Raw genomic sequence first — 17275 nt, forward strand, 5'->3', positions numbered from 1 at the left:
AAGCATCAAAATAGATAGGAAATTATATAATGTACTAATTCAAACCACATAACGTAAAAATAACCACTCATGAATTTATTTCCCTAAATTCATTTATTAATTATAACAATTTAGTAAAAAAATAATACACATTAGAATAATAAAAAATTATCACATTGCTTTCAACCAACCAAAAAATTTATTTATGAAATTTAACAAATTAAAATTAAATTTATTGTACAAATAAATCAAAATAAAATATTAATATTAAATAAAATTTAAATTTATCTTACAAATAATCAAAATAAAATTTTAATTTATTTTTACATATAAATCAAAATAAAGTATTAATATTTATTCAAACTTTAATCATTAATGAAAATTTTAAATAATAATAATGGCTAAACATAATTTGACTATCCAACTAAAAACTATAATCTTAAATAATATAATTTAATATCAAAAATAAAATAGAATAAAATAAATAGGTAATACAATATGGCATCTATATTGTAGGTAATACAATATAGAAAAAAATTGATTTTTTGTTGTTGCGCGCGCCCTGCTCTGCCTCCGCTAGGTTATCCAGCCGCGTGTTTTCCTTGGCATTTGGCTCTCTAACATGGCCCCTCAAGATGCTACACTAGAGGTGGTTGATGCCCAACAAGCTTTCTCAGACCTGGTAAAATCCCTGCCTCCACAGCGCCCTTGTCCAGCCGTTTCCAAGTTCGTCAAAAAATTGGATGTGTTAAAAGAAGTTAATCTCCCTCCACCGCTTCCCCGCATGGCTGCCCTTGCACTAGCAGAAAAAAGACTCATTAGACAATTCACGAGCCTCTGGCCATCCCTAAAGATTGTGAAAAGATGGGTTGAAAGAAACTGGTATGATAAAATTCAAGGCAAAATATCCATTAGATTTTGCGGGAAGGGGTACTTCACCTTTCATTTTGAATCTAGAGAAGATAAGGACTTAATTTTCAGGAATGGCCCCTATTTCATGGATTCCAGAGGCCTGTATCTCAACAAATGGACCCCAGATTTTGACCCAGAACTCGACGTCCCTAGTGTTGTTCCAATCTGGGTTCGGCTTCCTCATCTCCCCCTTCATTGCTGGGGAGACGAATCGGTTCGAGCAATAGGGAACGCAGTTGGCAGATTCATTGATCATAGCGAACCAAAAGATAATATGCAAGCTTGTGTGCGTATATGTGTTGAAGTGGACCTAGGCAAAGGCCTCCCCGAAGCCATCAAACTCAAAGTGGATGACTGGAGCCATATTCAGCAGCTGGATTATGAGCAGATCCCATTCAAATGTAAGGTATGTCATGAATATGGCCATTTTTCCAATCGTTGTACTAAAATTTTTGATGTTGAGAATGGCTCACAAGATGAACAATGGGAAATAGTTAAGAAAAAGAAGACAGCCCCTATGGCCAAAGCTCCCCCTGAAGCAGGCCCTCCAACCTCTAATGCATCTCACCCCTCCTCTTCCTCCCCTTCCTTATCTATCCTGCCCCCCCCCCCCCCTCTCATCTTCCACCCCCCTCTTCATCTAATCATTTTTCTGTCCTCTCCCCCCGAAATCCCTCCCTCGGATATTTCCCCCCTCCTTTGATCCAAACAGATGCCACTGAATCCTCTCTTCCTCTGATTATCTCCTCTCAGACTTCCCTTGATCCTCCTCCTATTAGGCAAACCAGGAGTTCCTCCAAAGATCATGGAGCTGCCAGTGACTCTTATAAAAAACCTGGGCTGGGTAGGAAATCTGCTAAGCAACATAGAGATGAGAACACTCAGAAAGATATAGCCATGGGCATCCAGAACCTTATAGAATCCTATATTCTAGGGCAATATGATAAAGAAACAATCCACAAGGACCAAGGGGGGCGAGCACCTCCCCGTACCCCACATACTCAATGATGAAGTTTCTTTCTTGGAATAGTAGGGGACTAGGGCACCCCTCCAAAGTAGCAACCCTAAGAGATCTTATTCATGGTGAGAAACCAGAAATTTTTATGTTACAGGAAACAAAACAGGGTTAGCAGGAAATGCTTGGAATTATAGAACAGCAGAGGCAGTACAATGGCAGCATTAGTGAATCAAGAGGAGCCTCCAGAGGAATCGCAACTCTCTGGAACCATAGCATATGGAATTACATATCGGACACTATTAATCAGCATTGGATAAAAACTGTATTAGAAAACAGAGCAGATAAACAAATTATAGTCATCTATAATATCTATGCTCCTAACCATTACAGAGACAAGGAGCACTGCTGGGATGATCTCAAAGCCATCATTGACGTAGAAGAAAGTTATAATATCATTTTTGGGGGAGACTTCAACCTTATTCTCCACTCCAATGAGAAACGAGGAGGTAGCTTCTCCCCTGATCCCTTCAGAGCTCATTTAGAAAACATTATGCAAGATCATGATCTCATCGATGTTGCACCTAAAAATCGAAGGTATACTTGGAGCAATCGTAGGTTGGGTAAAGGCAACATTATGGAAAGGCTTGACAGAATCTTAATCAATGTTACGTTTCTCTCCTCCTTCTCTGTGGGATATGCCACCATCCTTCCTTTCTCTGCCTCTAATCATTATCCTATAACTCTTACTCTGGAAACCCACTGTTCTCTTGGACCCATTCCCTTTAAGCATAGTTCCCTGTGGAACTGCAATCTAGTAGTCAAAGAGATCGTTCAAAACACTTGGTGCCAGCATGTTGAAGGGTCCCCTGGTTACATTTGGGAAACCAAGCTAAGAAAAACCAAGCAGGCTCTAAAGGAATGGGCAAAAACTTGCTATAAGGAACTTGAGAAGAACAAAAAGGAGATCAAGAGCAAACTAGATTGTATTCATAGAATAACAGAAGAGCACAGCCTTTCTCAGGAGAGCAAAGACCAGGAGAGCGATCTTTATCCACAACTGTGTCATGCAAATAGAGAAGAGGAACTTAAATGGAGGATAAAGTCAAGGCAGCTCTGGCTGCAAGGGGGAGATAAGAATTCAGCTTTCTTTCATAAGCAGACTACTGTCCGAAAAATAAGGAATAATGTAAACTCTATTTTGGATGTTGATGGAAATCGTCAAAACACACAAGATGCCATTCGAAAGGTAGCCACAAATCATTACAAAGCTCTCCTAACCGAAACAAAAGAAGAAGAAGACTATTCAGATCTGCTACAATATCTCCCCAGTGGGATCAGCAAGGAAATGAATGACAATTTGAGCAAGGAAATCGATGAGGAAGAAATAAGAAGAACTATTTGGACCCTCCAACCTGACAAAGCTCCAGGCCCAGATGGTTTCCCCATCTGCTTCTATCGAGCTTATTAGGGAATTATTAAAAAAGATTTAACCAAAATGCTCAAATGGGTCCAACGCAAGGGTAAAATTGGAGGCTTCACCAATGCCACCCACCTTGCTCTTATCCCCAAAGAAAATCGACCTTCATCCTTTGTTCGATTTCGGCCCATCTCCATTTGCAACTCCTCTTACAAAATCTTGACCAAAATCCTTGCTTCCCACCTCAGACCCCCCCTCCCTTCCCTCATTTTTGAAAACCAAGGGGGTTTCTTGGCCAATAGACAAATCTCTGATTCTATTCTCCTCGTCCAAGAAGCTATTCATTCGAGTCAATCTAGAAAAGAGAAAGGGTTTATTCTTAAACTTGATTTGGCTAATGCATTCGACAGAGTAAGGCACTCTTTCCTCATGGTTGTTCTAAAGAAGATGGGGTTCAAGGTGGCCTTTTTAAACCTCATCAAAGCTTGCATTTCTAGTCCCTGGATCTCTCCTCTCGTCAATGGCAGACCAAGAAATGCTTTCCAATCAACTCAAGGTCTAAGACAAGGGTGCCCTCTCTCACCTTATCTTTTCATTTTGATGGCTGAATCCTTTAGCAAAGCTTTGGATTTCAATCAGAGGGTTGGCCTCATCACAGGCATTAAATTTGGGAATGGGGTTAAGAATATAAATCACTCACAATTTGCTGATGACACTTTGCTAATTGGAGGAGCCTCCATCATAATAGCCCGACGCTTCAAAGCTCTTTTAGACAAATATATGTGATACTCTGGAGGAATGGTCAATCAGCTGAAAAGCTGCATTTATGGATGGAATACTACAGCTCAAGTCCTTCACAATATTGCCAATACCTTTGGAGTCTCTTGCAATTATGATTGGACGCATTTCACTTATTTGGGCATGCCAGTGAGTGCAGGTCCGTTAAAAGCAGAAGTTTGGGATATTGTAATTGACAAAATGAAAAGAAAAGTGCAGCAATGGGGTTCCATTTGGCTCAATCCAGCAGGTCACCTCACTCTTTTAAAATCAAGTATTTCCTCTCTGCCCTTATACCAATTCACCCTCCTTCAAGCACCGGCCTCTTTTCATCATAAAATGGAAGTCATCCTCCACCAATTCCTTTGGCAAGGAGGGAAAAATGACAAAAAGAAGTTCAATCTGGTTAATTGGAAGCAGGTCATTCAATCCCAAGATCGAGGAGGTCTTGGAATCAGATCTCCCAAATTCCTCAATCTAGCATTCGGAGGAAAGATTGCTTGGAGACTTATCACCGACCTTTCTGCTTGGTGGAAAAGGGTGTTGGAAGCTAAATATTTAAACTTCCCAAGGCAGCATCTTCTTGACCACGACATTCCCAACAGAGATTGCTCCAAAATTTGGATATTGTGCAAGAAAGAAATTCCCTTCATGGCTCAGAACACTTCTAAAGTCCCCAAGGGAGGTGCCAATATTAACATTGGATCTGATAAAATAATGGGCTAGCATCCTATAAACAGCCATGATGGAGTTGATCCAATCCTCTCCTTTTTTGACAACATAGGCATTCAACACTTGGATCAGATTTCCGAGTGGGATCCCCCATCTCAATTATGGACAGGGTGGTCTTTTCCAGACATTCCCAATGATCTCAAGGCAAGCTTTTCTGTTCTCCAAACTCATCTTCATAGTATAGCTCCTATAAAAAAGAATGATTTAGATGGCTTTCGCTGGGATCCATCTGGATCTAATTATACTATTCAAGCCGCTCATCAGCACATCTGCAACAGTAATCATCCCATGCCCATCTGGACTCACTGGAAAACTGTCTGGAAATCTGAGGCCCTTCCTAAAATTAAATTCTTCCTCTGGACTCTTCTTAAGGGGAAAATCCTTATTGCAGAAAATTTGCAAAAGCGAGGCATTAGTGGCCCTTCCCACTGCCCTAATTGTCAAGCTGCTGAAGAAACCATTCAGCATCTCTTCATTGCCTGCCCCTTTGCTACCACTTGTTGGAGAGAAATATCCTTCACCGACCATATTCCTTGGAATTCTCAAAATTCCATAGGAGAAGTTTTGCATGACTGGAAAAATAACTATCCTAGGCAGCATAGGAAGAATAACATAGTTAAAAGGGTCTGGGACACCCTTTCTTATACTATGTTGTGGAACATTTGGCTGGCTAGAAATCGCAGAGTATTCAAAGACAAGGAATCAACCATAAGAAAACTCTGCAACAAGGCAAGGAGCCTCACTCTAGAAACTATCTCTGCCAAAAATCAAAGAAATATTGATATCACTGATCTCAGCGTCGAAGAGCGGAACTTCATTGGTTATCTGCTGGATAAAAACAACAGTAACCAAAATGGCAACATCACCAACAACAGGCACAACAATGCAAGCCATAATTGGAAAATAAGATTAAAAGAAGAAGAGTTTTCAACATGGCTCAAAAACTGCAACAGCTATTATCTCTTCTTTGATGGTGCTTCAAAATCAAATCCTGGAATTGCAGGAGCAGGAGGAGTCATATTCAACGCCAATGGGGAACGCATTGTCACTTATGAATGGGGACTTGGGCCCATCTCCAATAATAGGGCTGAAGCTTTGGCTCTATATCAGGGACTCGTCCAGCTCAATAAAATTGGCATAGGTACAACATTGATATTCGGTGATTCGGCTGTAGTCATCAACTTAATGGCTCATAACAGAAAATCTCCCAATGTTCTTCTCCAATAGACCATTAGCCGATGTCAAATTATTGGCCAATCAATGACAGAGTTGCGTTTTCTCCACGTCCTCCGCACTCTCAACAAGGAAGCCGACTTCCATGCCAACAGAGCTTGTACCAGACCGTTAGGTAGTCTTCTTTGCAACGCAGTGGAAACTCAGCATTATTTACCATGACTAAAATTTATTATTATTTCAATCTGATTTGTAGTAAATCTGAGAACTCTGACATCTGTGCCTGGTCAAAGATTCATCAGATCCACACTTATGCCAAAATCTGCCTTGAGATCCAGCAGCACCTAGAATATCTCATCAATCCGTTTGCAATCATTCGATCAGCCGTCTTACTTCTTGTCACCCATCCCTTTCTGCCTCGACCTTCCCTCTCCCGTGATCTCCCTCGCTTCTCCTCTGCTTCTCCCTCCTTTCCCTTGACAGGCCCTCTACACTCTTTCCCCTTCTTATACACCCCTTCTCCCATCCATTCTCGCATCCTGATTTCTTCTCTTCCTATCGCCCCACTTCCTCGTTCTGAGTTTTCCTCCCAGCTTTTGCCCTTTCTTCTTTCATCCTCTAAAGTTTTTGAGCTGCCCCCCTCGTTTCTGGTTTCCCTCCCTTGCTTCATGGCTTTTCTTGCCCCCGCTGCGTGCTTCCAAGTGAAGCATCTTTCTTCAGATTCTTGGTATTTTCAGTGCTCCAAGCATCATCTTCCACCTGCAGCAATGGCAAGAAGTGAAGATTGTCTCCACTGCGCCGACCTTCAGGCCGAGCTGGAGCAAATTCGTGCCCACCAGAAGATCCTGGATGCCAAGATAGACACTCACAACCAGCTCACCAGTGAAAAGTATGAAGCTAACCTCAACTTGTTCCTCCACAGAATTTCTTCGCTGCAAGAGTAGTTCAATGAGCTCTCCAACAGGTGTAGTCACGCAGAGGAATCCATTGAAATTCTGAAGTATATGATGGAAAATAGAAACGCAGTTCATACAAGCTCGTCAAGCATCAAGCAAGCCGACGTTGATAACAAGCCTGAAGAATCTACAGCTCGACAAATCAGCCACATCAACATAGACTGAACATGCTTTGTAAATGTTGCTTTCTGTTGTTCCAGTTTATTAGGATCTACTCTTGTCTAGTTTTTTCAAAAGTCAAAAAATGCAAAAACAAAAAGAATTTTTTCCATCCTGTAGCACTTCCTCTCTTTGTTTTCCTAGCATAAAATTTTGTAACACAAGAGTTTAGCCTCCTTACTTTATTTCTAAAATATAATACAACACCCGATTATGTTAAAAAAAAAAAATACAATATAGAATAAAATAAATATTTAACCGATATTTTATAAACTTTTCAACTCAGTAAATATACAATATGGCACTCAATGCACTTGTAAGGATCGACAGGGTTTATGTCTCTTTTCAAAGAGCGTAAACAATATAATAATAAAACTTAAAACTAAATTAAAAGTATACAAATTAATATTTAATTATTAAAATAATTAAGAAGAAATAAATTTTCATAAAAATGATTAGAAATGAATAATGACAAAAACATGTAACATATTTTTAAGTCAGTGTTTGTTGTATCCATAGATTTAGATTTTATCATAATAATAATAATAAATTTATAAAAAAACATCAATGAATAATGACAAAAATATGTAACATATTTTTAAGTCACTTTTGTTTGTTGCATCTATAGATTTAGATTTTATAATAATAATAAATTTATAAAAATTATCATAAATAAATAATGATAAAAATGATTATGAATAAATAATAAATTATGTTACTTATTTTTAAGTTATTTTTGTGAGATTTAGAATTTATCATGGCAAAGTCAGCTGCATTTAAAAAATAATAAAAGAAATTTAATATTTATAGTTTAAAAATATATAAATTAATTATGTTACAAGGTTAACAGAAAAATTAATATTTATTGTGTTGATAGGCATTCTTAATATAGTATAGAAGAAATGTTGTAATGTAATGCCTTGTCTTGTTCTGTTAAATATTTTGACTTGGTTATAATAATAAAAAAATTAATTTAAAAAAAAATTGAATTTATTGTTAATAGTTTTTGGCTCCGTATTTTCACAACCTGTGGTTTTTCCAATAATATGCATACCTTTTACCATTCTCGAAAAATCATATATAATTCTATTCATGGACGCGAGGATTTAGAATGTAACATAGGCGAGAGTTACAAGAATAACTAGAAGTATCATAGTGGCCATTTATGCATATTGTTTATCTCTAATATATTTTCAACTACAATGATTTTTTTTTTAATATTTTGTGTATTGTCAGTGACATTAGTTTTGGATTGGGAGTTTACTATGGTGATAGAATTAGCCAGTGATGTAGAGCTTTGTGAACTTCATGATATTTTGTATGGTCAGTGGTCAGCTATATTGCAATTATGTTTTCATGTTGAACCAAGTGAATGTATATGCCTTTTTTTATTCCCACCCAAGCTCTTATGGGACCTTATTTGGATTTATGTAACAAGGTTTTATAATGGGAAAAGTGGAGAGTAAATAATTTTGTTGTAATAATTAGTGGGTATTAATATTTTTTTATTGAAACACAATATAGGTCAAATAGTGGTTTGTTATCGATCAACAATAAAGAGTATAAGGTTTTGAGGATGGATGGAGCTCTACAAAGCCTCCCGGTGGCTAGGGTTTTACCCTAGCTTGTCATTATATATTTAGTTTGCATGAATATTTTGCATATATCTTTTGTGATGGCAAATTCCAGTGATTTGGCAAAAAATACAATTTCTTTTGTGAGTATGGTTACCAGTCTAGCAAGCTCTTCTTTGGTTTCATATAGTTCCATGTTGAAATTTGGTTATGGTCTTAGAATGGTTCGCGAAATTCCTTCCCTCAATGTTCATGTGGATGAGGAAGTTATTAGTTGTGAAAACAATTTTTCGGAGCAAGGTTTGGTTTATAGGTTTAATGGGTTCTAGTCATGGCTAGTTGATTTGCATAAATGGATCTCAAATGTATGGAAGCCCCTTTTGATGAATGAATTAAATATTTACCCTTTGGCTCGGGGTTTTTTCGTTATGGTTTTTTATAATATAGAGGACAAGAAGGACATTTGCAAAGTTAGGCCATGGTTTTGGGGCAGTGTCGATCTCTTCATTCAACCTCGAACTCCCACTTTTGATATTATAATGACGTCAATCTCTACTACTCAATTTTGGGTAAGGCTTTTGAACCTTCCATTGCAATTTTGGAATCTTCCATCGCTTTCCTCTATTGGGAATGTGTTGGGAAAGTTTTATCGTCATTGTCCTGAAATTGCAAATTTTTTCAAGACTACTTATGCTTGAATATGTGCAAAGATGGACTTCAACAAGAGTTTTCCTACGAAAATTAATCTAATGGCTCCAAACTATGTTTGGTTCCAAAAAATCGACTATGAGAACATTTCTTTCTCATGTATAGCATGCTATGAAATAGGGCACATAGTTAAAAACTTCCCCAACCGTTTACAAAACAACAATGGTTGGAAAAAACACCCAAAAGGCCCAAATGGTGGGAAGGAGCTCAAGGTATTCACTATATGATATTTAAAGAGGATGTGCTTCAAGATAAGAAAGAACCAGAAGACAAGAAGGAAGAAGATATGGCCAAATAAATTACATCAACGATAACAAAGTCCAAGTAGGAAATAATGAATTCCAATGAGGATTCTCTGAACTCAGTAAAAGTATAAAAACAACAAACCCTCATGGAAATGGATCCCCTCCAGAATCCACAAGGATTCTTGCTGGAAAAGCATATTCTTTGGAAAATTAGGAAATGAGGAAAAATCTATATTTCAATTTTTGAAGAATTATACACTAGAAATAGAAGAAAACACAGGTTGGACTCAAGTTGGGAAGAAAGGAAAAGGCATTTCACCAAGAAAAACAAGAAGTCAGACTAAGTCAAAACAAAAGTAGTGAATAATGGAATGTAAATGTATTTGGATATTAGGAGTTTTTTGGAGAATTTTTAGTTGAAAAGGGTCTGGAATTTTTGTGTTAGGGGGAGCTCGTATGAAGGTTTGGATTCAGCCTTCATGCTCAATTTCCAACCTCCAAGGAAGATTGGAAAATGTAAAGGTTATAACCTAGTATCCATATTTTTTTAATAATACAAATTCCTACCCATTTCTTTGAAAAAAAAAAAAGGTGGTCTATTACGGGATGGTGAGAGTTGGATCCAAATACAAATATGAAAAATTAAGCATGTTTCCCATATTTGTAAAACTGTGAAAATGTTTTGGGCCTGGGTTTCTATGAAGTATAAGGTTTTGTTCATTTGGTTTTGTAGAAATTTTGTCTACAAATCCAGTTCTGTAGATCTACTACATGTTAACCCGATAATGCAATATAACCAAAGCAAAATACTATAACCTACTTCTACTATCAATTTGTGGAAGCTTAAGGATTGAGCAAGATCAAGCTGAACACATATAACCAAAAGAAGAATCAATGCCCATGAAACACAGAAAAATACTCAGGGGAAAACCTTAACTAAAAACCCCATTATTTGTATTATCATACAAGGTGGAAATATATCAGAATTACAAAAAGCCTTAGCTCTCAAAGCCAACTCTCAGTACAATCCTCATAGATGCTCATGGACAAAATTGACTTCTCATAAGCCTTCTCCTCTGCCCTCCAAGCTCCTATTTCCTTGCGCAGTTTTTCCTGGGTGATCCTCCTGTTACCAAGTGTAATACTGATCTCACACACTGCTCTAACACACTGTGAGAACTGTGCAATCCTCAAGGAATGATTCCTTCTGCATGCATGAGTTTTCCTTATAGGAAAACACACGCAACTGATAGTACACTGTCCTTGACATTTAGTTCAACTGGGTCTCTCTGAGAATAGACATGCATGAGTTACTAATGAGGGAATCTTCAATTATCTAGAGTACACTGGTTGAGTGCATGCATGCATCAACTGACTAATAACTCACAATTAGTTCCTCAAATAGTTTGGAACTAATTTAACTGGACTTAACTTAGTAAACTGAGCTAACTAATTACAACTCAAATATAACTCAATCTTATCTCCTTAACTAAGGGATAATCTCCTTAATTTAAGGGATAACTTTTGCATGACTTCAGAAAGACTTCTAACTTTAATTTCTCCAACTAATTAACTCAAGATGAATTAATTAATTATTTTCCAAGCATCTGGTAAGACTAAATTCAAATTTTAATTCAAGGACAAATTAAAATTGGAATATTCTTGTTGCCACATTTCAACAAGTTTCTCCTTTAGATTAAAAATGTGTTGTCCTTTGTTTGGGGTCACGCATAATTACCAACAACAATAATGTAGATAAAGATAATAGTGAATAACATATTAAAGCACTTGCGCTAATTAACTTGAGGTATGAGCTTGTCGTGCAGGGCTTGAAATATTTTCTCTCATAGATTCTATGAATTTTTCCTCAAAGGGATTTTGTGATGAATGTTACTCTTGACCTAACACAGCTCCTGAAAAGTATAATCAAATCCTGCATTAATGCACGGGGGCTTCACTGAGGGAGAAATACCATACCACATGTATTCATATTGGGTATATATATTAAGGAAAAAATGACATAATATATTGAGCATATAATAGGGGGTAAAGGTTTTTTATATTGGTAGGTATAAAGAATCGAGCTCAAAGTTAATGAAAAATATAAAGGGGTATAAAAAAATTTAATGAAAACATGGATACCTACAATATCTATTGAAAGTAGGGGTTTTTTAAATTTGGAAGGTGTATTGGGTTAGTTTTGGTAGGGGGTTAAATAATGTGATTTTTAGATATATTTTCCAATATGTAGTCAAATTAAGGGTATTTTTTAGTATGCCACAACCAAAGGTTAATTGAGTGAAACCCTCATACATTAATGCTACATTTTTCCCTTCTAAATTACTAAAAATCAATGAAATTAATGTCAATTTACTATTCAAATTAAGAGAGTTGAACCCTAGACAAACTTCATACTTTTTTTTTATGTTCAAGATTATTATAATCGAACCTTCAACTAAGTGCAACTAAATAATTGGTCATTGAGCCGAGAGGCTCATTCTACAACCTAGTATGATGTGTAACGATGTTCATCTGTCATCAAAATTGAATTGAAAATTTTCTCATGTCAACCAAAACAAAAATTATGAAAAATCTAAAAAAAAAAATTAAATAACTATACAAAACATTTAAATAATGTCAACTCATAAAAAAAAAAATTACACATGAAGAAATTGGATACCTCTCGGCTCATGTTAGATCCGTATTTAAAATGGATCTATGTTGGTGGTCAATACAATACAATCATTGCATCTTCAATATGCACAGTAAAGTATAAATGTACACTTCATTTATTTTACTTTACTCAATTTATTTCGCCAATCATAAATTCAAATTTTCAACTAAGCTCGACTAAAAATATGGCAATAGATGCTACACCATGTATATGTTTTGTATCTTGTGTATAATCATATGCTTCAGCTACTATTGACTAGTTTTGACTGTTCGAGATGAAAAGAATTGAACCTTTGCCTTTCTAGATATCTCGACGATCAAATACTTTAACTAAACCTGAGAATTGCCCACAGTCAAATACTTAAACTCAATGCAAGAATCAGTATATATATTCAATATATCAAGCTATGATTATTGAATAAACTGTAGGTTTTAACCCCGTACAAAAATTACCTGCATACGAATTCTAAAAATAGAAAATAAGCAATGGTGACAGCATAATACATAAAACAAATATACACAAAGATTTTCCCCTGGATCCCAAAACCGGGACTACCAGATTGATTTTTCATTATATTCCTCTCAATGTTACAATACATATATATACATGCCGAATCATCTATAAACCCCAATCCATTAACCCTAGATTAGAACATAAATGTAGTTCCCTTGACCGGATCTACCAAATAACATGGACCGAAAACCATCGCACCCAAAACCATGTGCGAAATCTATGCACAAAACCATAGGTAGGTCTGCCCACCTAATATAGCGTCCAAAAAAATACAATATAACACAGCCCAACATAAACACTTTCACAGTTATAAAACATACATTTTGGACCCACACGAACTCTAAATCGTCTCTTTCAAACAGAACCACATATATATATATATATATATATATATATATATATATATATATATATGCCAAGATTGTTTCCTTTATGAATGCCTAGTGTTATTATAAACTCTTTAATATTTATATAAATGAATGAATTTATAATAAAAAAATCATGAAAATAATTTAACAAAACATGAATTGGTTAAAAAAAAAAAAAAACTTAGTTTTAATACATTGAATTAAAAAATACATATTTAATATCCAAAAATTACATATTCAGCATCAAATAAGTGGTGGGAAAATAATATGTAGTACTGGGTTAAATTAATTGTGCCAAGCCTAGGAATGTAATGTAAACATTTTGATTTTGTGAAAATAAAATTAAAACTAAAATATGGTATAGATGTGTAAAGTAATGTAATTGTAGAAATTAACGTGTAGATTCAATACTACTCATGAAATTTACTAAATTACAAGACTTGAAGTTATTCTACTGATCTGTGGAAGTTAATTCACCATCTAGAACAAGAACCATAGACATGCAAAAGGAAACATCACACATGCAGAAAGATTTATCTAGGGGAAATAAATTGCTCAAAACCCCTTACTATCTATATTTCATTAATCAGAGAATAGAAAAGAAATACATATGCTTACTCAAGCCTGAGAACACCCTGCAAGTGTATAGTCTATCCCTCTGCTTGACTGACTAACTCTGGCCAATACCAAGCCAATTTTCAAGCCCTCTAAACTCTTATTTCCTTGTGTTGTTCCCCTAAGAAATTTCCCCTATTGTTTATGAACTTCCCACTATGGAATTGCACAATTTCATTAGGTCCTTCCTCTAATTGCATGCACCACCTGTACACATTGGAATATGATACAATTGATAGTACACTACCTTGGAATCTTGATCTCAATTGGGTAACTCGAATTCTCTGCATGCAACAATTATTTTGGGTTGATTGATCAGTTATCTGGTTGATCACTGAGTGTGGTTGAAGTCCCACTTCCACAACTTGACCTCCACTAGTTCTTTTGACAGTTAGAACTAGTTAAACTGACAACAATTCAAATTAATTGAAATATATTTCTAAAAATTAGCAATCAACCATACTGAATTGAACTCAATCTTCTCCAACTCGAATTAATTGAGTTAACTGCGTGACAAATTCCATGTCACCTCAGTTAACTAACTCTAAGATTTTTGTTGAAATAGAAATTCGAATTTTCTCTAGTTTGGCCAAGGCAAAGTCAAACTAAGATTTTCTTGCCGCACTTTCAACACTCCCTCTTAGCAAGAAAGGGATTATCAACCACCCATATTCCACACTTGTGGAACTCAAACTTTCCTCTTGACAAGGACTTTGTCAAAATATCAACATCTTGTTCCTCTATTGGAATGTACTACAACAACATAATCTGCCTCTACACACAATCACTTAGATGGTGATATTAAATTTCAAAATGCTTGGATCAATCATGCAAAACAAGATTCTGGTAGAGTTTTATGCAACTCTGATTATCATAGTAAATAATAGTAGGATCCATCATCTAACCAAACAAGCCAACAAGTATCTTCATCATCTAGATCGCCTCACATGATGCTTGACTTGCAACCAAGTATTCTGCTTCTGCTAAGCTGAGTGCCACTGATATCTGCTTCTTGTTGTACAAAGAAATCATTGTGGAACCAACACTGAAATTTCACCTGATGTACTCTTCTAGTCTGATGGACTTCCTGCCCAATCTACATCTGTGATGTCACATAGCTTTACTCCCTCTGTCCATCTATACCAAAGTCCAAATAGGGTAGTGCCTTTGAGGTATCATAGAACATGCTTGGCTTCCCTCCATAACAATTTGGTTGGCCTAACCATAGCTTGAATTAGCTGTTTCACTGCAAAACACATGTCTGGTCATGTGTTCACAATATACATGATTGATCCCACCAACTACTGGTAAACAGTTGCATCACTTCCTCACTTGAAGTGGCATCCAATTTCCTCAAGTTGGTCGCTAGAGGAAAATCCATGGGTTTTCACCTATCCATCCAGAACCTCTGAAGTATATCATTGGCATGCTTTCCCTAAGAGACAAACTATTCCCCATCACCCTGCCATACTTCCAATCCAAGGAAGTAGTGCATGAGACCCATGTCCTTCATCTCAAACTCTCTTACAAGGTCCTCATTGAAAGATATGATTGAATTCTCATCCCCAGTCAAGATCAAGTCATCAACATATAAAACAATAATCAAAAATTTACCTTCTACCAAAATATGATAGTCATCAACATATAAAACAATAATCAAAAATTTACCTTCTACCAAAATATGATAGAGGTTTACATCCGCTAACCGGTGAGATAGCTATCGATCATGGTGTACCGAGAACAGGGTATATCTTGAGACCATACAATGCTCACTTGAGTCTTCACACATGAGTCTCTTGATCAAAAGTCTCGACGCCTTCTAGTTTCTCAATATACACCTCCTCCTTAATAACTCCATTAAGGAATGCAATTTTCACATCCATCTGGTGGATCTTCCACCCCATCTATGTAGCCAAAGCAAGGATTGATCTGATGGATGAGCACTTTGCTACAGGAACAAAGGTCTCCTCATAGTCAATCCCTTCCACCTGAGACTACCCCTTGGCCACAAATATGGCCTTGTATTTTTCTATGCTTTTGTCTAGTGCCTGCTTCACCTTGAATATCCATCTCGAACCCACAACTAATTTGTCTTTTCGTCTTGGGACCAATTCAAAAACATTGTTCTTCACAATGGAATCATACTCCTCCACCATTGCATCAACCCATACAGGTTACTCTATTGCTTCCTAGAAAGAGGATGGCTCAATCTGTGCTAGCTCAGTGATTAAAGCCATGTAGCCAATGTACCAATTTGGTGTCCTTCTCTTCCTGCATTTATTTGAAGGAGCACCCACATTCTCCCACGCATCCTACATAAGTATCTCAGCTTCTCTAGTTCTATTCATGCCTTCTCTGGATGGTTCTGCTTGAGTGGTTGTCTCCACTCTCTGCTCCTCAACTTGTGGCTTGGAAATAATATTAAAAGTTTGGAAATGTGAAATTAAACGTCATACCTCTTGTTAATAGCTTTTAATATGAGGTTACACATAGTGTATAGTATCATGTACCTATCGAACAACAATTTTTGAGTCACCTACTACTTTTAGGATTGCAACGTTGAGGTCAATGGCTCTTTGCAAGCCCAAGATGAGTGCCTCATATTCTGCAATGTTTCTCGTGCACTCAAATTCCAAGCGGCTAGATATCTGGTGTTTTCTTTGTAGTGGGTCTATTAAAATGCAACTAGCTCCAAAGCCCTCCTACATTTTGGAACCATCAAAATACAAAGTCCACATATCATATGTACAAGGACTGCAAACTACACTAGTATTATTATTACTATTACTACTAATTGTACAAATGTCATTTTCACTAGTTGGACTAGGAAGGAGCTCCAACTATGTATCTGGTGGGACTGGGGATGGTTGCGCAAGATAACACCCTAGTTGAGTTTCCAGGAAGAAATTTCCAAAGATAAGTTCTGCGAAAGCCACTAGTTCATTATGTCCATTCAAGGGAGTAACAATATGTTTCATGTATCTCTCTGAGTTCACTCGGATCTGATTGTTTTTTCCCTTGTGCGGAAGCCATAAATGTGACCAGTCTGTAATAAAATACCCTTGTAACTTATTGGACCAATATTTGCTCAAGAATACTCCATATTCTTCTAGAATGTCCACGATCACTATGTTTATACATTAGTGGACTTTCTCATCGGATGATATACGAATAATCACATCTCTGAGTTAACCAACTACGTGGACAAGAGTCATGTCCAACTGAATGATTTGTGCATCAGTTTTGTCCCATTTTGCGTTGATTTTCTTGGCAACATATAAGGGAATTACATTTACTGATGCACCATAATCAACCAAGCAATTACGTACATTGAAATTAAAGATTTCATAAGTTAACAAAAATGGAGGGAAATGTGTATTTGCAATCATTTCCAAAGCATTCAGTATGAATTCGAGGGAACCAGAGGACATACTAGATCCCTTGTTTGAAGAAGCATCATTAGCTATGGTGGACTGCCCAAGTGTGGGTAAGAGGATGTCCAATTGGTTCGTGAT

At 36.6% G+C, this 17275-nt stretch overlaps 1 protein-coding gene across 1 annotated transcript; it reads left to right on the forward strand.

The window, feature by feature from the left end:
• Positions 1-2027: 2027 nt before the first annotated feature.
• LOC149160308 (uncharacterized) lies at positions 2028-3317 on the forward strand. The gene has a single exon (XM_089434575.1). The coding sequence runs from the start codon at positions 2028-2030 to the stop codon at positions 3315-3317; it is 1290 nt and encodes a 429-aa protein (XP_089290701.1).
• The last annotated feature ends 13958 nt before the right edge of the window (positions 3318-17275 follow it).

This window comes from Pinus tabuliformis, chromosome 5_2, assembly GCF_031772625.1.
Source record: "Pinus tabuliformis cultivar Carrire ecotype Pingquan chromosome 5_2, CPIR1, whole genome shotgun sequence".
In the NCBI taxonomy this organism is placed as follows: domain Eukaryota; kingdom Viridiplantae; phylum Streptophyta; class Pinopsida; order Pinales; family Pinaceae; genus Pinus; species Pinus tabuliformis.

Bases quoted from the DNA above. Each gene is read 5' to 3' on its own strand.
- LOC149160308 (XM_089434575.1), top strand. From the start codon at position 2,028: ATGCTTGGAATTATAGAACAGCAGAGGCAGTACAATGGCAGCATTAGT.